This window comes from Lissotriton helveticus, chromosome 1_1 (assembly GCF_964261635.1).
Source record: "Lissotriton helveticus chromosome 1_1, aLisHel1.1, whole genome shotgun sequence".
In the NCBI taxonomy this organism is placed as follows: domain Eukaryota; kingdom Metazoa; phylum Chordata; class Amphibia; order Caudata; family Salamandridae; genus Lissotriton; species Lissotriton helveticus.
Window position 1 is genome coordinate 1,930,208,292 of NC_136057.1, and position 24,943 is coordinate 1,930,233,234.

Here is a 24,943-nt window from a genome sequence, read left to right on the forward strand (position 1 = left end):
ACCTTGCCTACCATATCCAAGCTATTCTAGTACTATGTTCGCAAGGAATTGTTTATCTTCTTGATGGGTTGCACCCAGTTTTTTGTTCTCGGAATGAGAGAATCTTCCACTAGCGTGAACCCATCAACCACTAGATGTTCTATGAGGAGCATGTTTAGTGTCTATTCATGTTCATATTCATGGGAAATGTGTCCTCTTTTCAGATTCCAGCCATAGGACATTTTTCCAAAGGACACTCAAGTCACTAAACCTCTAATGTACCATTTACAGTACCTTTCTTAGAATATAACCAATTAATTTCCAATCCATTCTACCTCTGTGTGGGTTTAATTTATGAATGAGAGAAGTCTGATTCCAGTCTAGGCACAATAGTTTATCTCTTGAAGGTTTTCATTTCTTTGGTAACATGAAGGTCATAGCTTGGTTGCGATTTTAACTCAACATTTTCACGCAGAGGTTTGTGGCCACTAATATGATCAGATCATGATGTATCTTAATTCTCTCATCTGCTCTGGATCACCCACGATGCACCAGAAGGTATGCTTCACCTTTGTAATTCCAGGAATAAATGTGTTGCAGTTTCCTGTCTACCAAATATTACTAAATATGTAAATCAGTTCTTGTTTTTTTCCCCCATGGTACTATCTGCTTTCCCTTGTTGCTCTTTGCTTGTGATGAATTTACTGCTTCGCCCTCTTCCCGTTGCCCTCTACTACTGCACTTCATCAGAATAAACATGGTTGAAAATGTTCCACATTATAAGCATATTGGTGTTGTTTACTGTTGACTTTCAGGCAACATCTTTACTAGGTACTCTTGTAAAACGATTCAGCCCAAGCTTCCTAAAGTCTCCGATGATAACACCTGTGTTGACTAACAAGGTAAGCAATTTCAATTCTTTTCAGGACTTCACCTCAGCAGTCTAATCATACAAAACAGCGCCCACAGCTAAACAACATTAACATGTAGGTATGTATGCGCCATTCAATTTGTTGCAGTCTGGATCCCACTTTATGCCTTTTTGTCTATGAGTAATGATGTCCTGGAAATGGCAGATTCAGACTCCTCATCTATGCTCATTCTACTTGACCATTCTGAAGCTGTAGACACATTGTGGTGGCAGGGCAATTTAGGTGTTTAACTTTTTCTAGGAGCTCTATTATGATCTTGTAAGCCATTTGTGCAATGTGTATGTTTGGGACTCTATCTGAAACCATTAAGGGTTTGTTTCATAAAAGGCTATTAAATGTCCTACCACAAGGAGAGAAAAGGAGAACGCATTTCATACATTCTCCTAACACAGAGCCAAAGACACATTGTGATCCAGACATGGTCTAGGAAACCAGAGCTATTTAACAGAAAAACAACCACCTGGAATAGGGCTGTTATCTGTGTGGGAAAGATGGATTGTGTTGTTTCACATGGAAGATCACAGATTTAACATTGGGCCTTGATTCCCCCTAACAATTGAAGGAACTTACTAACTGTGACTTCATTAATGTGAGTTATGTGTAATCTCCTCTACATATGTAGGGCCACACGTAAGATAAGGATCAGAATCAATGAGCACAGAAACACTATAAGGTGAAAGAAGGACAATACTAAACTAACAAATCACTAGCTGGCCAAGAAACACTGTGCAGTCGAAAATGAATGATTTATCATCACCCCATTTAGATACACAACACCACTCTTTCTATATGAGCAACAATGGAATATACAAGCTAACAATGAGATCCCTGGGAACAACATAACAAGATAAGACCATGGGATCATTGATATAATATTGGAATCAACAATATTGTGTGGCAGAAATATTGGGTCAAAAATATTGTTTACTAAAATGTCGATTTCCTGTTCTTATAATGGTAAGTACAAAATAGTTTTTTGTAATTCATTCACACTAATATTATTTAAAAACATACAAAAATATTGTTTGTAAATATATATATATATATATATATATATATATATATATATAGTTTAAAGTAGTACATTTTAAATATTTGATATACTGTATTATTCATATAATGTAAATTAAAATGAATCTCACTAATATTTAATACTATATATAAAGATATCCATATATAAGTACACATATATGTATGTGTGTGTATATAAATATATGTGATCAAGGCCCTTCGCGGGCTGAAACGCATCATGGTTAATATGGTGCTTGGGCTCCAATTAAAGAATTTTGCAGCATCCAAGGGTTCTTCTCGTCTTTGCTCGACAGCTGTTCAAGACGTTGTATGCCTCATATATATATATATATATATATATATATATATGTATATTATATATATATATATATATATATATATATATATATATATATATATATATATATATATAAAAGTTCAATTGCAAAATAATTTGCGCACTCGGAGTAAGATTTGACAATCACCATTTATTCCATGATATAAATGGTGATTGTCAAATCTTACTCCGAGTGCGCAAATTATTTTGCAATTGAACTTTAATCAATCTTGACCGGCCTGGGTTTCTGCCGGCATTGCCCCAACTGACGACGGGATGGGTCTCGGAAGAACCCACTACTTGTTTGAAATATATATATATATATATATATATAATCCTGAACAGCTAAATATTAACAAATAAGTTAAAAAACGTAAATAAATTACCAAGCAGAAAAATGTAAAACGGTAAATTAAAAAAATAACACATTTACAAAAATATTTATAAAAATTTAAAAACAAATAAAAATATAAGCAAACACTATAAAATCAAAATTATAAAGACATATTTTACCAAATATATTTAACTATATTAGGAAATGTATTGGCATCTGGGAACAATAGATCAACTATTCCCACTCGAGTAAATGCAACAGTAGAGAAATTGTAGGACTTTGGACGGGTTAAATATATTATTACCACTCCAAACTGTTCAACTGTAGGGAAAGCATTGGACTTCAGAGGGGTAAGATTTACTATTCCCGTTCCAGTCTGTGCAACAGCAGGGAAAGCATTGGACCTTGGAGAGGCTAAATTTACTATTCAGACTACAGTTTAAGCAGCGGTAGGGAAAGCGCTGGACTCTGGAAAGGTTACATTTACTATTCCCACTCCAGTCCAAGCAACAGTAGAGAAAGCGTTGGACTGCGGAGGGGTAAGATTTACTATTCCCAATACAATCTGTGCAACAATAGGTAAAGCATTATACTCCAGAGGCGTAAAATGTACTATTCCCACTCCAGTCTGTGCAACAGTAGGGAAGCACTGGACATCCAACGGAGCGCAATTTGCACCTCGCAAAATAACATGGTCGTACACCTGGCCCAGCGTTCTAATTTCTTTCCCACTCTAATGAGTACTAAAGGGTTTGTCAACTGTCTGAATACTTTAGTTTCCCTTCTTCTAACATGCAAATTTATTCACGATCCAAGGTAATCCGCGGACCCGATCTAAAGTTACTCCTTGTATAACAGGAGATTAACAACTGAAAGATGACGTTGATGTTCCTAGTTTGGATGGCAGGTTTTACAACTTTTCAAATTTTCTGGGTATTTACAAACTTTTTTTCACAGAGTCCAATTGCAGTGCTTTTCTCTCCTTTAAATCGAGAACTATATGGGTTTCTCAGAATGGCATATCCACTTGTCCACCTCTCCACTTTTAGCACATACACTAATGCACGGCCCGTGAGCCATTGCGTTCCTGATCTTTGCTCATTCCTTTACAAGCCTCCTGCATTTCAGCCACTAAGATACACAATGGTGTCCCTTGTGAGCATGTGCATTAGCACACAGACCACGTCACCCACATAGCAGCAGTCACGTTTTACACCACAGTATTTTTCTACTAATTAACAGGTTCGGCTTGCCAAAGGTAGTGCTGTAGGTTTTTTACTGGCGGTTCTCCTCAACCAAGTAACCATTCCATGATTTCATAGTTAGGAGGGCACTACTGTTTCTGCTACTCTTACTGTGAGTACTCGCAGTTTTTTTGGTGCATACTCGTCTTAGCCATTTAAGAGTTATGTTTGGTGCTATATTGCACCCCCTCGAGGAAACGTGTGCTACAATTCCTTTTATCTGCCATCTGGGTACAACACATATTTGTGCTTATCTGGCATTACTTTGGACGTGTATCTTCCACTGTTATGAAAAATGCACCGTGGTTACCGGGAGTTTAGGGTCCTCCTTCCATTCCAGGGACAACTAATTGTAATTTCCAAAAGCACCATGGGCACAAGCACAACCTTTTTTTATTTGTAAATTCTGTTTATTGAATATATAACAAACAACAAAAAACAAATAAACTAAAGACACATGTCCCTGTGAGAACAACCACAAATAAAGGCTATTATCCACATTAATTAGCATGACATTGTGACAAGAGCATACATGGCGGAATCAATCCCATCCAATACATCCCCAGAACAGTCTTTCAGAAATAAATATGCTAGGGTAGGAGGGGACAGAATATAATAGCACCCCTAATACAAATTATCTTTACAAGATTCACATCACAGGGATGAACAGTCCACTGGGATATTAGCATCTTGCTATGTGGGACATCTCAATATATACATTCTGTCCACTATTCGTGGGGCTCTTTAATCTATAGAGGTAGCAGGGAACTGTCATCAGTTTTATGTAAACAAAACCTAAGGAGAGAAATTCTCCCGAGAAAGAGGGTGAAAAAGAGGGATGCTGTGGGAGCACAACTGTTTTTAACCCATAATGAAGTACTATGCTATAGCTCAGCTTGTTGAAAGCGCGTGACTACAGGAGTCGCTACCTTAAGCCAGACCATGAAGTCAATAACTGCCCAAACAAGGATAAGTTGCATAAATGAATGAAAGCATGGTTTTCTCACAAAACCACAGAATAATGCAGATTGTTTGCTTTTGATTTGCTGTTTCACCAGAGTCACATGTGGTGATTATTATTTCTCACTCTTGTGCATATAAGCATAATTTCTGAATCTAGTATAATTGGATTTGGCTTCTTTTCTCCTAGGCTGGTGTATTCCATGGTTGAAGGTAGGAAATTCCTATCTTACCTGTATGGATGTGCTCAGTAATATTAATAGCCCCGATGAATTCCCCCAGAACTTATTTATGCACACAAATAGGCAGAAACATGTTGGTATGCAAATGCATTTCAAGGAAAATCTACCCAAATTATCCAAGATATAGGCTTTTTACCAAACCTGGTATACCTAATAATAAATGGAAACCCTTCAGGGTTACTCCAGGGTATTTATATTATCTGGATCTCTCATTTATTCAGGCATTCTATTTATCAAGAATTTCCTCATAGGAGAGGAGCTTGGCGGGCATCCGAGATGGCCGCGTGAGCACAGCGCTCCCCGGACTCCCGCCGCTCCCGGCATAATATCCTGCATGAATCCTGATTTTTCGCGAGGATTTGTATAGAGGACGTTGGGCTGATCTACCTGGACCTTTCAGAAATTGATTTGGACACCGGGTGCCTGAGTTATGGTGAATTGAACTTCTGGGCTCCGCCCTTGAGGGGCGCCCGGGACTGGGTGAGGTTCGGTGGCCGTCTTGGAGTTGAACAACAACGGCAGGGGGATTGGACTTGTGGGTCCCCTTCTTAAGTTTCGGTTTCGATTCTGCCTCAGACTGGGACATCGGTGAGGGAGTCGGACCAGAGCCGTTGCCAGGACACGCGTCGGCTGTCGGGCCTTTGGCTGGACTACTCTCCTCGTTGGCTGCCTCTATCCTAGTGATACCCCACTTGCGGTCCTTTTGGTCCCGGGGCCTCCATTTCTGGTGCCCGGTCCGTTAACCCTGGTGAATCTCCTTGTGACGCATCTCCAAAATGGCGGGCAGAGGGGACCGGGAGACGCGCAAGACGAAGACACCTCTGCGCGGGGGTCCGGTCCAATCTAATGTTATGGACCGTTATACCCACTCTAAGGGGTCCCCCGGAGCTGCCCTGCCCGGTCCCAGTGCGTCTGACCACGTCGTGGATGCGTCGACGGAGCCCTCCTTGCAGGACATCATGGGCGCCATTTCTGGCATGAGGGAGTCAATAGGCCAACAGTACGAAACCCTGGCCCACAAACTTGACACTGTGGCAATCGAGGTGAATCTAATTCGAGCCGATCTCTCCAAAACGAACGAGAAGGTGAAGTCGCTGGATATCAAGTCGTCCAGCCTCACGACGGACGTCTCTGACATACAGACGGAGATTGGCAATCTCCGTAGGGTGAACGATTTCATGACCCGGCGCTTGGAGGATTTTGAGAACAGGGCACGTCGCTGTAATGTTCGCGTGGTTGGTGTGCCGGAGAACCCAGAACCCCACTCGGTCGATCTCCTGGTTGAAGACCTGATCCAGAACCACCTTTCTCCATCTGGCCTCAGTAAATTTTTCACAGTGGAGCGTGCACATCGTGTTCCGGGGGGCCAGGGGAAGCCAGGCGCCCCGCCGAGACCTATTGTTGCGAAGCTTTTCCACTATAGAGATCGGGACGCTATCCTGCAGGCTTCGCGGGTGAAGGGCCCGGTGGCCTTTGAGAATGCCACGGTGAACTTTTATCCAGACTTTTCCCAACAGGTCCAGAAGCAGCGGATGGGCTTTCGTGGTGCTAAGAAGCGTCTTCGGGACATGGGGATGCGTTACGCTATGCTTTTTCCGACCAGGCTGCGGGTTGAGTATAATGACCGAACTTTCTTCTTTGATCGGCCGGATGCTGTGAATGACTGGCTGGACTCCTTGCCTAGCCGACCTCCTGAGACTGAGTCCGATGCCCACCCGGGCGGTGCTGAAGGTGGTGTAGAGAGCTGAACATTTCGTCCATGCCTGCTGCCTTGTTTTGAATAACTTCTCCAGGGGTGTATGCCTGTGTTCCTTTATTGCTTATGTGTTTGATGTATGTTCTTTTTCTCGTCATTGGTCTTGATCGGGGTGGCGGGTGGTACGGAGCCTTTCCTCCTCCGGGGTCTTTGTGTAGAATAGGGGTTCTTGGGCGACAGGCACACTGCAGGTTGGGGTGGCTTTTTAGCTTTTTGCAGGGGTGCAGGGTGGGGGGTGTTTTCTTGTTCTTTGGGGGGAGGGTGGTTGGGAAGTTTGTTGTTTGTGTGTTCTGTTTTCAAGGCGACTTTATCCTGTATTTGAAACTGTTTCTGGTGTCATGCTCATTGGTGGGGGGTTTTGGCTTTGTTGGGTGGGATGGGGGTAGCGGGTTGAGATTTGTTTCGTGGAACGTTAACGGTCTGGGAGATCGTATCAAACGAAGTGTGGTGTTGAAATGTATACGACGTTTATCTCCTGATATTGTTTTCCTGCAGGAGACTCATTTGATAGGCAATGTTTGTCATGCAATGAATAGGTGGGGCTATCGCCTCGTAGCACATTCGGGGTTTACCTCGGGTTCTAGGGGTGTGGGTATCCTTGTTCGGGCTTCCCTCCCCCTAGCTATTGATGATGTGATTCAGGATGACCGGGGGCGATATGCTGTCCTTGTGGGTCGCTATGAAGGTCGTGCCCTCTCTTTGTTTACTGTTTATGTGCCCCCCGGCTTGCAGACTTCTACCTTTTCAGATTTGGGCCGTGTCTTGTTGGACCTCCCTGATAGTACTCTCTTTCTGGCTGGTGATTTTAATTCGGTGTTCTCCGGTCTCCACGATCGCCACCCCCCTAGGGATACTCCTGCGGCCCAACAATGGTTGGGTGGATTTTTGGATACCTTTGGCTTGGTGGATTGCTGGAGGCTTTTACATCCTACTCAGCTTCAGTACACCTTTAATTCTGGGGCCCATGGGAGTCTGTCTAGGCTGGACTATTTCCTGATGCCTGCGGCTCAGTCGCCAGCGGTGCATGAGATTGTACACCTACCCAGGGGTATCTCTGACCACTCTCCGCTCTGGCTTCGTTTTGAGGTTGGAGTGGAGGCAGTCGGCCGGGTGGCTCCCATCAATCCGTGGTACCTTACCTCCCCCGAGACCCGCAGCCTTCTGCTTAAGTCTTTGGACGCGTATTTTCTGGATAACGAGGGGTCGGTTTCCTCAGCTGTGACCCTATGGGAGGCCTTTAAGACGGTGATTTGTGGGCAGGCCCTCTCCTTTATTGTTGAAGCTAAGAGGGCGAGGAATAGGGAGGTGGTGGACCTTGAGGGAGAGATTTCTGCATTGGAGGATGCTTTGGAATCTGGTGTCACGTCTGCGAAACTCCATGCCCTGGGTCTGAAACAATTTGCCTATAAATCCATGGTCACGGATGCTGCTAAAGTGATGTTTCGGGAGCAACAGGGTTGTTTGTATGATGTGGGTGACAAAGCGGATAAATTGCTGGCGTGGCTGGATAAGAAGGAGAGAGCTAATCGTGTGGTACCCGTGATTCAGTCTTCGAGTGGTGAGAGTGTGACGGACCCGATTAGAATTGTTGACCGTTTTGCTGAGTATTTCCGTGTGGTGTATACCCCTGTGTCTGTGAGAGATGTGGCTGACTCTCGCCTTCTACTGCGTGATGTAGCTCTGCCCAGTGTTTCCGATTTGGATCGTGTGGCGTTGGACTCCCCCTTTACTGTTGATGAGATAGCTACTGCCATCCGTTCACTCCGTTCGGGCAAAGCACTGGGCCCGAACGGGTTGCCAATTGAACTGTACAAGTTGCGTCCCGACAGGGTGGCGCCATATCTTCACGCCATGTTTCTGGAGTCCCGGGAACGGGGTATTCTCCCTTATGATCAGCGACTGGCCACGATAGTTGTCATCCCCAAGGATGGTAAACCGCGAGACCTTTGTTCCTCCTATAGGCCCATATCCCTGCTAAATGTTGAACCCAAGGTATTGGCGAAACTCCTTGCGTCCCGCCTCCTGACGGTCATTAGTTACTTGGTCCATCCAGATCAATCCGGATTTATCCCGCATCGCAACGCGGCTCTGAACCTACGTCGTCTTCACGGCGTGATTGCGAGGGCGGGGCTTCTGACGGAGCCGGCCATTTTGGCATCGTTGGATGCCTCCATGGCTTTTGACACTGTGGAGTGGCCTTATCTTTGGGCGGCTCTTGAGAAATTTGGCTTCGGGTCTGAGTTTATTGGTTGGATCAAGTTATTATATGCGGAACCTCTGGCACAAGTAGTGGTTAATGGTAGAGTTTCGGCTCCTTTCACCCTTGGTAGAGGTACCCGCCAGGGATGCCCCTTGTCTCCGTTGCTTTTTGCACTCGCCCTGGAACCATTGGCTGCTTGGCTTCGGTGGGAACCTTCGCTCAAGGGGATTCGCTGGTCTCCGGACTTTGAGGACCGCGTTTCGCTTTATGCGGACGACATTCTTTTATATCTCACCTCCCCGCGTAAATCTCTGTCTGTTTTATTTGACGTTCTTGTTTCCTTTGGTGCCAACTCAGGCCTCGTTATTAACTGGGCCAAGTCCTGCGTGTATGTTCTTTCGGGTGTTTTGCCCCCATTGCCGAGCAGACTTCCTATCCAGGTGGTCCAATCTGGCTTCAAATATTTAGGGATTTTTATTACGTTGGACTCCTCGCTCCGCTTTGAGCGTAATCTCCTCCCCCCGCTACTTAGATTGCGACTGGACGTGGCCCGTTGGCGTAAGCTTCCTTTGTCTCCTCTGGGCAGGGCGGCCCTGTTTAAAATGATGTCCTTGCCGCGGTTCCTTTACGCGCTCCAGAACTCCTATGACGCTATCCCCAAGACCTATTTCCGAGAGATCGAGAGTCTTCAAAGGCAATTGATTTGGGACGGGCGTCCACGTATTGCCCTCTCGAAACTCACCATCCCTTGGTACGACGGGGGCATGGCGCTCCCCGATATCAAGCGATATTACTGGGCTTCCCAGTTGTCTGCTATTAATCACGTGATGTTTTCACCGGGTCGGAATCCTGCATTCGAGATGGATAGACTCCAGCTGCCGGGTGGGGACTTTAATAGGGCGCTTTATTCTCGATCTGCCGGGCGCCATCTTGTGGGCCCGTCCAGGACTGCAGTAACTGTGTGGCGTGCTGCGAATGTGAGTTTGGGATGGGAGGATCGATTGACGCTGGCGACGCCGCTTTATGCCTCGGAACGTTTGGGCTGTCTCTGGTCTACCAAGGGTTTCGACCGCTGGGATATGATTGGGATTTGTAAGGTGGGTGATGTGTGCTCGAAGGGTAGAGTGAAGTCGTTCCAGGTCCTCCAGGCGGAATATGGTTTGGATGGTAGGGAATTTTTTCGTTATCTGCAGGTCCGGCACGCCCTCGCCTCAGTTTTGACTCCTGATGAGGCCCCGCCCGAGTCTTCCCCCCTCGAAGATCGTGTCCTTGATGGGCACCTGCCTGATAGCACTATTTCCCTGATCTATAAGAAGCTGATCAATAATCGGGCGGACTTACTGGTCCGACTTCGGGAGGCTTGGGTCGGCGATGGGTTGGAACTAGACGATGAAGATTGGCAATCGGCGCTCTCTTCTCCCAAGGAGGTAGCCATTCCTGCCCGTCTCCGTTTGGTTCAACTTAAGATCCTTCATCGAGTGTATGTCACTGGTCCGCGTCTGGTGACGATGGGCTTTTCCTTGGATGGGTTATGTAAGCGTGGTTGTGGGTTGAGTGCTACCTTTTTGCACATTCTTTGGGAGTGCCCGGTTGTAGCGGCTTACTGGACTGCTGTGCTTGAGGTGATGACTGATGTGACTGGTGTGGCCCTGCGGCCGGAGCCTCGACGATGTCTGTTAAATGTTTGGGAGCCCACTGACTACTCTGTGGCCCAGACCAGATGGGCTACCTTGGGTTACATGATTGCGAAACGGGATGTGGCGCAACTCTGGGGCGCATCCAGGCCCCCTGAGGTCTCGAAATGGGAGGACAACATGGACTGGTCCATGTTTCGTGAGAAGACTGTTTATGTGGCCAGGGGCAGACCCAGGGCGTGGACGAAGATAAAGGATATCTGTCCCCCCCCCCTTGTGGGCACTACTGGGGTTGTCCTATCTCCCTAGGTGAGCGTTCCCGGAACCCTTTCATACTGTTTTTTGAATTTCCGATTCTCCCCGCTGCTCCCCCCCCCCCGACCTTGTTGGAGCCTCAGGGCTCTAGGTATGTTCTCCTGATCGTGGACCATCCCCTCCGTTCTTTGGGCTGACCTTAATTACCGTGCATTCGCCTTTTTAGTGTTTGTTTTTCTTTTTGTACAAAATAAAAAGTCAAAATGCTCTGTGTAATGTTGGGAGTAATGCTTTGTGCTGGATTTGTGCCTTACCACGGGTGTACATTCTACTTCATGCCTTGTGCCTTAATATTAGCGGCCAGCCCGTGAGGTTGTGGGCCCCTTCTTGTATTTTTCTATGCTTGCTCAAATAAAGGTTTTTGAACAAAAAAAAAAAAAAAGAAAAAAAAAAAAAGAATTTCCTCATATGTTGAGGTTAAGTCCACCATGGTAGTATTATCTTACCTTGGTGGGGAGAGGGCAGCCACGATGAAGCATGCCAAACATTGTGGGTGAGGCTCCCTCATCCAGGAATACTAATTTTGTTCCTGGTCTTACTGTTCTGATAGGATAAAAGGTCCTTTCCATTCCATCTTCTCTGTACACAGTACTCTTTGTGTTCATTGAAGCTATTAACTTCTGCATTGACTTCAACTTCGGGGCATTCCCTTGTAGTATCTATCCACCTCTCAGTCTACATCTTAGGAATAGCATATTGGGCTTTTCTATATTTATTTTAAACTCTGGGTACAATATCTTAGGGCAAACAAGCTCCTACCCTTTGCGTATATGAATCAAACATTCTCGTGAGGATAGCTATAATCCTCCAGAGTCCAGACCTAGCCTCCCAGTCCTCCTCTTTGCAACATACAATCAGCTCAGCGTCTCAGTGAAAACGGGCAGGTTTGGGGTGTGATAAATTCCTGACCATTATGTAAGTTTGGTCTTTTCTGTGCTTCATCAGAACAATACCTATGTGCAACTCTTGATATACTTACAGAAACGTTCTCATTGGCAGTTTCTAAAAGAGCATTCCTACATCACCTCCAATTAATTTCAATCATATGTAACTTCTACTGATTATTTCATACTAATAGAGCTCCTCTCATAATGGTATTTGATGCATTTTCGACTGGAAGTGCACTGGGTTTCTGCTAACCAGGCACCCAGTACCAGATCCCTTTCCAAAACCATACAATTATTTCCCCTAATTGGCAATTCCTTTGGTACCCTCTGACAGTCCCTACTAAATGGTAACCCTGGTACCTAGGGTGGAGGTACTAAAGAGGGCCTCTAGAAGTGGCAGCACAAATTGTACCACCCTAAGGGACCCCACACCGAGCTCATACAAACTGCCACTGCAGGCTGCGTGTCTTGGTGCAGACAAAAGTGTAAAAACAACATGGCACACAGTTTGTGTGCCATGCATACCGACGCTGAATGCAGTATAGGTAAGTCACCCCTACCACAGGCCTTACATCCCCAAGGGAGGTTGCACTCTACTACATATGAGGGTATCGCCGCATTAGAAGGTATGCCCTGGGCTGGGTAGTTCCATGTCTGCCAGTACAAGTAAACAGGAAAGCCATTTTACAAGCATGTGCTGGACACTGGTGGAAATGAGTTCCCCAGCTACATGATGGCTTTACTGAAAAAAAGGATGTTTGGTATCAAACATCTCGTAATAATAAACCTGCGCTGATCCCAGTGTCTGATTGAGGAATACATGCACATAGGGGGTCCTTTAGAGTTGCCCCCTGAAAATTTACCAGCCACTTGTGTGCTGACTGACTGGATCTAACCAGCCTGCCACCAGAGGTGAGTTTCTGACCCCCAAGGGGGCCATAAATCAAGCCTGTTTGAGCAACGGGTGTCTTTCACCCCCGCCCACAGGATGACCTGTGGAATAGCAATCCAAGACCGGGGAGCTTCAAAGAGGCACACCACCTTTGGTACGCAAATCTGGCTTCTCTCACAAGAGAAGAAAAATACTCTCTTTGTCCAGAGTTCTTTGGCACCAGGACACGTGGTAAAATTAGCTAAGCAAGACAGGTGTGTCCACCCTCAGGCGAGTATCACTCCTGAACTGGGTTACTTGGGGTGAATGCGACTATTCAGAAGTGACCATCTTGTTGAAGGCACATCTTTGATCTCTGGCACAGGATTGTGCCCATTTCCCCCCACTAAGTTGTCATATAGGAGGCATAGTTATCCCAGGGGTAAATAGCCCATTAGCTATTACCCTATACTCCCCTAGATTCCCCTAAATTAATTGTTCTGGGGAGTCCTAGCACCAGGAAATCAGATCCTGCAGACCAAAAGAAGAAGAAGGGCAGAAGAGCTCCGAAAGCAAGAACTGCAGAAGAAGCAACTCACTTGGCACCAATCCTGCCGGCCTCTATGCCTACTCTTGACAATTGCAAAATCGTCTCACCCTACAAACTGCTAATACTCCAAAGCCTGAAAGGACTGCCAGCACTTTTCCAAAGACTCAGGAGCTCCTGTGGAACAGTGGAAAAGTTCCCCTGCATCTTGCACCAAGGACTGAGCTGTGAGACTCCAAGACTGCGAAAACCCGACAATGGAAAGTACCACTGCACCACAGCTACCTAGCCCGAGTTCAAGTAGGCCAACAGCGCCAACATGGTCCCAAGATCCTAACGCCTTGCGAAGGACACTGAAGAGCAGAAAAAGCAGTCAACCAAGGAAGAGCAACTGACTGTGCACTAAGCCTGCTGGTCTGTCTGATGTTCCCCATCAAAACTGTGCAAAATACGACTTGTCCTGCAGCTGTTGTGCCTCCAAAACCTTGGAGGACTGCCTGCTTTCAATAAAGACTCCAAAACCACCATGGAGCAGCAGCAGGCACCACAAAGAAGGCTGTGAGTGCTACAGCTGGCAAAAAACAGACAAAGCACAACACCACGGCACCTGTACTTCCGAGTCCAAGCTGAAGTGGGCCAACAGTGCCAGCATGATCCCACAGCACTCCAGAGGCAAAGCCCACCTTGGATTTGCCTACTGTGTACTTCCCAATGCAGTCTGCAGCCTCTGTTTGCAGGGCCTCTCTATCGTGAGCGTTCCCGGTGACGGAAATACAATGCCTAAAAACTCCTCTGCACCTGTCACGCTTGGCCTGGGAGAAGAGGACCAAAGGCATCCACGAACATGCAAGAGTTGAGCCCCCCCTGTTGGTTCAGACCAGCTGGTCCCCCAGTCCCAGCCCACAGGTTCTTTTCCGACTGACCAATCTCCATTAACTTGAATGGGGCACCCAACACTGTAAGGCACCTCTGCACCCGGCCGTCCCAGCGCTGCCCAAAGTGAACTGTTGGTGCTGCCTTGGACCTTGCCCCATACCCACCTTAAGTCTAGAATATGGGTTCCAGAAGTTGCTATTGAGTGTTCCAATACAATTTTTTCTCTCCAATTTAACATTGGCACAAAGTGCTTCAATTACAACTTAATGTATCAAAAACCTGTTTTATTCAAACCTTTTAATTTTAAAAGTACTTACCTGATCATGATGATCTTGGTGCCTAATACTGTATAAAGATATGAGGTATTTTTATAAATTGGTTTGGATCTCATTATTGATTCTTGTGCATTATTTATTGACTATTGTGTGCATGTGCAGATATCTAACACTCCTCCCTGATAATCTCAACGCTACCCACTAGAAGAGCATCTTGGGATTGCTAGAGCATCCCCTGTCCACTATTAATAGCCTTACTAACCTAGAATCTACCTGAACCTGGACTATACCTGGACTCTTTGCATAGGAGACCTCTTTTGGCATAACATATTAAGAGCCAGCTTCATACAGTTGCAATTTGACCTACCTCATGAATATTAATGAAGTAGGTCATAGTTTGCGACCCATTAGGAATGAGAGCCATTACAGGGATGGTGACCTGGTGGGGTAGGCAGATCACCATGTCTGTGATTGCTTTTAAATGTCAAGTTAAATAAAAAAATTTAAATGACAAGTTACTGAATCACAATTTGACAATTGTCTATTGCAAAATGCTTTTTTGCAGTTGCAAAGGGGACGGAACTAGAAATCAGCACGTTTCCAACCACAAAAAGGATCTGTACAAATGGCTCTTAGCCTCTATTTGTGCATAAATTAACATGAACTACCCACTTGTCTTTCTGTCCTTTCAACTGGGGAAACATCATTTAGAACGCGGTGTTTACACCGCAGTGCCTTTATAACGCTGCCATTACAACGCAAGTCGTTACTACGATTTGCGCTGGATGGCGCTGTTGGGCAAGGAATGTTGTAATTTTATATTCCAACACCTTCCCTACTGTTACGTGGACTGGTGTTGGAATATAAAATTATAAGATTCCAAAATCCGCGCCCTCCAACGCAAGTCGTTGTAACGACTTGCGTTGTAATGCCCGCGTTGTCAAGTACCGTGATCTTTTAGATTGCGTTGTACAGAGATACATCCTTTAACTGAGCCAAGGATAGGAGTTCACTATCGTGGCAATTTTGCAAACGCAGACTTTACAATGGCATTGAGATATCTGAAGGTACTTCGTATATGAACTGGTCTATATTAGACATAGTCTTTCCATTCAATCTCAGGAGATGGTAGGGGACCATTGGTTGGCAGTGAAAAATGATAACACCAGGCAATAGTTACATCCCCATAGTATGGGCAAGCTGGCTCAGCCTTCTTGTCACTTATTATTCCCAACAAAGGGGACGCTAAACTACATGGGGATCAATCCAGTCCACTCATATGTAGAAGTTTGGTCAGGAGGCTTTGGGGCTGGCCTATCATACAAAGAAAGCCAAATCTAAATTTATCTGCCAGAAAAACTCACAAACGTCTGTCGGTAAGAAAGAAAAACAAATGTAAGAATTGTGGGTCCTTACAAAGAACATTATCAATGAGTGTAGGTATGTGTGTACATGCATGCCACTTGCCTTCAAATATTCGGGCCACTTGTGACTGTTTGTGGCCCCGGATAATTGAAGTACGGAGCTCTAAGTCACGTGAAGGAGCCAGAAGGGGGAACAATAAGACTAGGTAATCTAGAGAATATCTGATATTTGTTTGAAAATGTAGGTTATCATGCTGTAAGTTCACTCAGCTGGTATTCTATGGTGTTGATTTAGCCTGTCTAAAATCGTAACGGACTTGCCAGAGAGAACTCAAGGGCATAGATGTGTCACACTACCTCAGATTAGATTTTTCTATCTTCTGCTCTAGCCAAATATTATAGGAAAATCAACTCGTCCTCACCAAAATCTTATATTCAAGTATCCTATGATCTCTCACAATGCATCTGAGGAGTTCTAGCTCAAGTAAAAAATCTACCATGCCTCTGGTGCTAACATTAATCGCCCAAAACACCTGTTGATCTGCTGTTACCCTCTCATATTCCATCTGTGAATTTCTTGGTGATGGTGCAATGCAACAATCAAGGATACGTTCTTGATAACTCAGATTTTAAGTGTTGATCCCTTGGTTATTTCAGTGTTAGACTCAACCCATATATGCCTTTTCCAAATTGTGTATTTTTCTGAGAAACAGTAGCTGCTCACCAGGGCTAGTAAGAGTGTTAATTTAGTTGGCAGCTGTAGCTGAATATGTTTAGATCCAGAATTCTGTACATTGGCCCATAAGGGTCAAGATAAACACTGACTAGCTAAATGATTCTCATTTAGGTTCACTGTATGTACATTAAAGGCATGTGCATATCCTTAGAATCTGAGATGGCTATGGGCCTAGTAGACCAACATTTGACTCTCATGGTTTTAAGAGAGCTATCACTGGATTGTTTTGCTGTGGCATACTTTATTCTCGAAGATATGGTTTGGATATGATTCAGCTAAATGAATGATAGATTATCATGTTTCTAACACTCGGATCACTAGGATACACCACCATAACTAGGGGCTCCAGTGGAAGTTCCTGTATTACCATTTGACACTTACCTTTATCACCATCTCAAATGTAAACACACCAGTGAAAACATAATCAAAGTATCTGAGAACCTGTAAAGAACAGAAGCACAGATGTCAGCAAGTTCCTCTGCAAAAATACACCAGAGTTAGTTTCCACCTCCAAGTAATGGGTTTAAACCAGCAGAAAATGTAGTTAACTGCATATATGTTAAACACAAGCACAACACACACTCATTTTAGCTAGGGTAAGATCATATATAGAGAATGTGCCCAAACACACGATTCAGAAGGTGACAGCAAAATATTCTCACTGGTCTCATTCAGTAGTTGACAAGGAAATGTTCTCTTTCACGACACAACTAATGATCAGACAGATAATCAGTTACACTATGTTAAATTTGATAAGGCGGATTCAAAAAGCTACTTGCCCAGTGTGGTGTCAGACTTTACAGCTACATGCCATAGAAAAACGATTAGCTCTAAAGAATTTCAGAAACATGCAAAATAGGGAAAAACATTGAAAAAATGATGTACATATGATGAGTGGGCAATATCATTAGTGAGGGCCACAGTAATATCTGAGAAACTCAATTGTTTTTGTAACACCGTCTTGTCACCAGAGGTCTTATGAATGCAATAGTACTTTACGTGTGGAATAATGCTTCTGGGGTGACAATATATAAGGATTCCCAGGAGAGAAGTACAGGGCGTTGCTAGTCACTTTTCAACCCCTGAACGAAGAGGTCTGCCAGTGGTCTGTGCAATGTGAGAATGTGTCTTAGCTACAAGAGGAACCCTAACATCGCATATGGCTGCGTATCAGCAGGTCAGCTAATCAAATTTCAAATGTTTTTCTACTCCATTTACTAGAAAACATCAGAAAAATAGAGACAGGACTCCTAGAAATAAACAGAAAACCTCCTTGCAGCGCAGAGACGTTTTAAGGCAGGACCAAGTTGGCTTTGGCCTAGGTAATATTAGTAAGCCGCTGCTGTGTTACAATATTGAAACCACACGTCATTATCCCTGAATATTACAAGTAAACAAATTTAGAATTTGGATGAGTTTGCCTGTGCCCTGGACCAGGTCAACGAGAGCATGAGAGTTGAAACTGAAACATAAAGTCAAAGCTGTTCCGAACAGGGAACCCCAAAATACGTTTGGTCCAGGGCTCCAACATCCTTAAGATGTCGCTGTTGCAGCATAAAACCTACCTACTACATCTATAATAAACTAAAAAATATGCCAGAAATGAAGGGTAAAGAGCAAAATGGGCAGCACTCTTGCAGACCGGAAAGAAAAAAAAACCTCTTCTTTCAAGAGTTCAGATTCCTCTAAGATGCTCGAGCACCCCTGTGTTTTTTATGGGAACTCAAACACATTGACCTCTATAGGAACTTGGGGCCTTATTATCAAGAAAGGGCGATACATTATCGCCGCTTTTATCGGCAGGAAACAGCGATAATGGGCTTGATAATAGGCCCTTGTGAATTCCCATAGAAGCCCAGGTTAACACCAGAATCTGGGCTTCTATGGGAATTCACAAGGGCCTATTATCAAGCCCATTATTGCCGCTTAAGCGGCAGTTTCCTGCCAATAAAAGCGGCGATAATGTATCGCCCTTTCTTGATAATATGGCCCTTGATCTTTATTATCAAGAAGCAGGGGTTGTTTAGTCAATGAGAATCAGTGTGAAGGTCAAATTTCCCAACTACAAAAGCAGTGGGCCTCTGAGCAAATGAGTGTGATGACTAAGGTTCAGGATGGACTGTTCCCATGAGGCGCAGAGTAAGCAGTACTGATTTGCATTAGGTGGGCCTCTTGGGCTAATTTAGAGTTTGGCAGGCAGGGTACTTTTTCGCAACAGTGACAGAGTACGGTGTCCTCCAAAACTAAGGTCTGCTCACCCGATTTTGAGTTGGGCAGACTGCAAAGTTTACACCAACAGAGTAAAAGTTAACCCATCAGTGTAAAACTTCCTCCAAAGGGTCAGAAGAAGTAGGATCCATCAGAGATAAGTTATCTGATCCTCAGCCTTTTTTTGAGTGGATGGTTGGATGGGTAATTTTAACTGTCTGTAAAGGACAGAAATAAAGAAAACCCCTACAGCATAAAAGGAAACTCCCATGGTGTTGGTGTCATTAGATTATTGTATTTTTCTAAACCCTAGGAGATTGTTTATGAAAGATAAAAAACTTGTGAAAAGTTAGACGGCTGACCATCGCTAAATTTTTCCTACATTGACAGGAACCGCCATGACGGGTGTTCCTGCCATTGTATAGAGAAGTCTACGGGGCTGGTGGACAACTCTAAATTTGTCTGCAGGAGTAAAAGCAAGATGGCTAACGCAAAGTGTTCTGCCACTCTGTCTGCCTTTACTCCGTAAGCCAAACCTTAAAACAGACCATCTGTTTAGAATGACTCAGTGGGTGAAAAACGATGGGTTGGAATAATACTCCAAGTGATAGCCTGTGATTAGACTATTAACAAGCACTCTCAATTTTTGAGTGTTTGATTGCCACTAGTAGGGCTGGAAACCTGGTGCAGCTTTTCAAACCTACTATGCCAATGTTTGAGAATTAGCAAAAAGTAGCAAATTTGCACCCATTCAATGAGTACTTACATGGGTACAGTTGTCCCACTTTTTGGTAAACTGGTCACAGTATATTTTGAGTTCCTAATCCAAAAAATTAACAAACTAAAACCCGTTCGAAAAATCGGGAATGAGACAATCCAACACAGGCATGGCAGACCAGACTCGGGGCTCTCGGACCCAACTATCAAGGCAAGCATGTATTTATTTTGAGGGATGTTACAATTAAACCACTCCCCCATCCCCACTGAAGCTACGCCCCTGTCAGTAAGAAGGATTTGTTGTTTGTGGCTTCAATAACAGTACCTATGATGCAGAGTTAGGATTACAAAAACTCCCTTCTGCATCATAAGAACTTTATTGATAGACATAAACATTAGAATAGGATAGCAAGCTTATAACTGATAGAGGTATCTTTAATAGAGATTTTAAAAAAAATCATAACCCATAACTATTAAGAAACTATTGAAGAAGTGTTCTGGGATCTCATGTGGAGCAGGGACAATTTCTAATATTTACGGTCATCAACAAAGATCCTGTGAGGCAGAACCACACCTTCCAATGACAAGCACCCCACTGTCTGCGGAATCAAGGCTTCACAGTCTGGTAACATTGGGTGTAGGTGTAAACATTTTATTTGCACGCATGCCATTTAGTGAAAGGTTAATGTATCACAGCTTCACTGGCTGGTAACAATGGGGCTAGATGTAAAGTTTTGCTTTGCAGACATGACATTTAGTGAAAAGTTAATGTATTACACACATCACTTTATGTAAGTTGGAGCTTTCAAACCCATATTCCACATGTAACTTGGGGATACGTTATGCCTGGCACAGAAACCATAGAGATTATGAGATGGGAGCAGTATGCTACAGATGACATCAAAAAATGAGATGGTCAACACACCCTGTTTCTCTCTGAGTTTGTTAACACTGGATCTTCGGCTGCCAGTGCAATGCTACTGGCTGCAATCACAAGCAGGATACACATCTCAAAGTAGCGGAGGTTCACAATGTAGTGGCACACCTTCCGTAACCTGTGGAGAAAGGAATTCATGATAGGAGGCAGAGAAAGAAAGAAGGCTTGTGGAATATTAAAACACCAGCCTATAACTCCTCACAGAGTTAGTGACTGGGCTGCTTTGGATACAGGCAACATATGTACCTAGGGGCATATTTACTAATACTTCATGCAATGCAATGCAGCAAGGCAACTTGCTGTGTTATATTGTGTGAAAGGGAGAGAGCAAACGTGGGCTATATACACACTAAGGTATGGTGCACTTCTGCTCTCATTTAGCTCCTTTGCTGTATGTGCTGCTTAGCCTTTATGTCAACGCTGGCACCTTTGAGCCATGCTGCAAGGGTGCCTGCAGTACAGGTAGGGCTGTTTTTTGTGCCGAGAGGTTTATAAATTCTATAGTTCTAAGAGCCATATTCCTCTTTCTACATATAATGCAGAAGGCAGAACATATAAAAAGAGGAAGCAACTAGTGGAAATAAGAATAAATTGCTTACCTGTATTCCTAGTTCTCTTCCAGGGGAATCCTCATCAAAGTCATAAGCATTGAATAGTCCTGCCCACGTACAGGGACCCGAGAGTGCTTCTTAAACTATATATATATATTGTACATTGTTTCTTTTAAAACCATAGAAATCAATACAATTCATTTTAGCATAGAAAACAATATAAGGCTTTGTTAACAAATAGGTTGCATCAGGGCTTTAAGTGGTAAAAAAAAACTGGGGGTGCTCTAAGAGGGGCGGGGCAAACCTCAAAGGGGTGTGGCCTATCTAAGTAGGGGTGTGGTCTAAATAAATATAACTAGTGTAGCAGTACCCCCTGCTCTGACAAACCGTCAGCTCTAGGACTCCTCAGTGTCATCAGATTTGGAATTACCCGCTCAGGCTTGCTATCTCCCCTCCTTATTACAGCAAGGCTATGTATGGATAACGCCATACACTCTCCCCAGTACCCCAAGACCTGTGCTGTCATCCTGGGAAATGCCCAGACAGACACCTCCTGTATAGGGTGGCTTCACGTGAGGCTGAGTGTACTAGAAGCACTGCTCCCAGAAGGCAACGCGGCTTCACAGGGGTGAGTTTTAACAAAGCCACCACCCCTGTCAAAACATGCCACAGAGTCCTCGTACAACGTGGCTCACCTGGCATGACATCATGCCTTGATCTCCACTACTCAGTAGTGAGCAAAATGAGCATGCGCACATCGATGTGCATGCTCTCACTGCAGTCCAAGAAAAAAAAAGGATAACTGACTACCTCTGAGAGGCCCAAAAATAGAGCCTGATTCGAGGCACCCTAAAAATAACTGCCAGTGCTCAGACAGACCCGGGCCAATTAAAGCCCTTAGTAGAGCCATCTACTACCATGTTACTCCGAACTCCTTATGTAATTTACTTCACTCTATTTTAAAGCACTCTGACACCTGTGGGTAAAGTACGCGCTTTATAAAAACACATAAATAGGAGGCATCAACCTAGCAGTCGCGAATAGATTCGACTTGTTCGTGAGATCGGGGGTAGTTCGGAGCGCAGCCATTCATAGCCCTGCCGAGTGCATGCATGTCAGTTAAATGAGAATATATGTTACTAATTTCCTCTGATCCCCCACAAGCATTGCAAATTGCCATGCACATGTTGGTTGTCGTTAAGCAAAAAAAGCTGATAGAGTCGCTACTGCCATCTCTTCTTTGGTTGATAGCAGGTGAGTGGCTATGGGCTGGGTTATGACTGAACTGATTAATGTCAAGGCAGAGGCTCAAGTAAGGGCGAAGTGGGCACTAATTCTAGCACAGGAAAGTGGCTCCTGTGTAAAACGTCACTTGTTAAATGTATTCCAAGCGATGCTGTAAAAATGAACTTGCTTATAAAAGTAATAAACGCACCAGCTTTACCCCCCCTCCCCCACCCCCGCCCCATCGTGAGTGTCAGCACATGATGATCAGCTTCCTGGGCACACACACAGATGTACCCGAGCGAGTCCTTCACGGGTCTTTAAAATACCATTTACTTACTAACAGAGGTTTTGTTGTTCTTCGCGACCCTTCTTAGAGCCTCTGCATCTCCACTCTGACTTTCACTGGCACTAGTTGCACCTCTGCCAGCAACCTGAGCAAGCTCCTAACTTCAATTGCTGAGGAGGGAAACATTTTCGTTCATACATTCGGATTCTCTATTCTAGAATGGTGACGTAAAATAAAACACATCGGTCTTTAAGAATAATAATACAGAATGAGACTATATACTGAATGATACCCATAGGAAATAAAACAATGAATGCAAATATATTCATGTTTAAGCGTAAAAATAATGCAACTAAAGCTACCTATTACTTAATGCCCATTGGAAACAACACAGGACCACAAACATACCCTCACGCATAATCGCTCAACCTTGATGGTATCTTCCGGTGATGTGCACTCCTTCCCAGATCCACTCGTTCTGTCATTCAGACCTGCTTACCAGCCAACGGTGCCTGCTGTTCTAAATCAGCATATTGTACATCACAAGAAGATTCTTTCCGTACTAAGCTCGAGTCCAGACGCACTCGCCACTTTTTCTCAGATTCACCACATTACTTACGTTCCATCGCTTCCTATCTTCCAACACAGCTGTAAACCTTCCAGTTCTACTCATTGTAGTCCAAGAAAAAAAAAAGATAACGGTCTGCCTCTGTGAGGGCCGAAAATAGAGCCCGATAGAGACCCCTCTTGAGGCACCCTAAAAATAACTGCCGGTGCTCAGACCCGGACAGACCCGGCCCACTTAAAGCCCTGGGTTGCATACAAAGAGTAAGCATAAAACTGGCACTGTGCCTTTAAGTACCTCACAGTACCCATGGTATCCCATCATGCCCCACAGGTGAAACGTCAGTTCATGTTTCCGGGCTGGAGCACTGAGCTCTCCTTTTTAGACTTAAATTGAAAAATGTTTCAAAACGACGTCTAACCATTTACACTTGATAGTTGCCAGTATGTGCTCTACTGCCAGCCTTTTTTCCGACAGAAAATATTTTTTATTCTGTCACAAAAGCCTACATGTTTTGTGAGGTGCTCTTCCTGTGGGAAGAAGAAGGCCCAGACCTTCATGCAGTCTGCATTGTCTGCCTGCCGAGTCCCACCATCCTGACTCCTGTCCTCACTGCCAGAAGCTATCAAGGCGTAATCTGAAGGACAGAGAGAAGATAAGTCTTCATGGACTCCAGGAGAGAGGTTCATCCTTAGAGGCCTTGGGAAACTTATATCTTCCTCTAAAGAGTCCTCCTCTCATCCAAAAGAACATCAAAGAGGCAGATCTCGAGAAAAACAACATAAAACCAGGTCCTAGATGACATTGAGAGGTAGGACGTTGATAAAAATACCTATTTGTTCGCCATCAATGTTGAGGCAACCATCGAAGGTGTGGTTGGCTGATTGCTTGACGTTGGAACACACTCGGATAGTTTAACTACAACCACTCACCTTAAGGGGAGCAATCACAAGAACATCTTCGATGAAATGTGTAGAAAAGAGTGCTATGGTCTATGCAAATCTTTCAAAGCAGAAACGCTATATTCTTGACTCTAGCATTTTTATTTTGAAGCTGTAGGTGCAGCAGATGAACAACACCCATTAGGAATCGTTACACAAAGTACTTTACCTGAGGTAAATAAGTGGGTGAGTGAGTGGGTGAGTGAGTGGGTGAGTGAGTGGTGGACATGTGAATCTGTTAGTTGAATTGAAAAGGATAATGGTGGGATAGAAGAGGGAAGAGTCTAGAAAGTGTTGATAATAGTAGTAAAATAATGTTTGGGATGAGTCATAGAAAGGAAGCTATAAAAATCCCCAGTAACTGTCAGTTTTTCTGGGCTCCTAGGCTATATGGCTATTGCAAAGCAGCCTCTGCCTCACATCCAGGAGGCTGTAGTGATGAAGATAATGAATCCAGGGACTTGATGGCTGGGGAGGGGAGTGGAGGAGAAAGATGGAGAAGGGAGAAGCAGGGGGATGGAGGAGTTAGGAGAGTGACGAGGTGGGAGGGGTGAGGTGGAAATGTTATTTCCCTTAATAAAGCGTTTGCTGAGACTTCAAAGTATAATAGATCCTAGATCCTTTCCCGTGGAGGAGAAACTTGGTGTGATTAAATTTCCCAAACAATGCTCACATTTGGTGCGCTCCCATTATCCCTCCCCACAAAGATAGGTGGTGTGTGTGGTGGGGTCTCTCATCCCTGTGATACTACAGAGGAGAAAGAGAAAAAAATGTCAAGAGGACTGGCGTAACACCCCAGTCCGTCCTCAGGTCTTTGTTTCCTGGAGTGGCAGAAAGAGATCAGTCCTAACCTGCCCAGCAGGAATAACGGTCCAGCCTGCAACTCTTTCCATTCGCACAGCCACTCCACCTGTCTTCCATGCTTTGCATATCCTTCATGCCAAATGTATCCCCATCATTTCTTGCCACAACTCCAGCCACATCTTTACAGTTATGTTCCACCATATTTGT

General features: G+C 44.4%; 1 protein-coding gene across 1 annotated transcript in view; it reads right to left on the bottom strand.

Annotated features, from left to right (window-relative positions):
* Positions 1–24,943, bottom strand: part of CACNA1E (calcium voltage-gated channel subunit alpha1 E) — a 1,292,345-nt gene that overhangs the window by 408,661 nt on the left and 858,741 nt on the right. Inside the window, exons 21-22 of the mRNA XM_078643465.1 lie at positions 20,351–20,480; positions 16,882–16,941 (exon numbers count right to left, since the gene is read on the bottom strand). Of these exons, the coding sequence (XP_078499591.1) occupies positions 16,882–16,941; positions 20,351–20,480 (190 nt within the window). The remainder of the gene's footprint in view (positions 1–16,881; positions 16,942–20,350; positions 20,481–24,943) is intronic.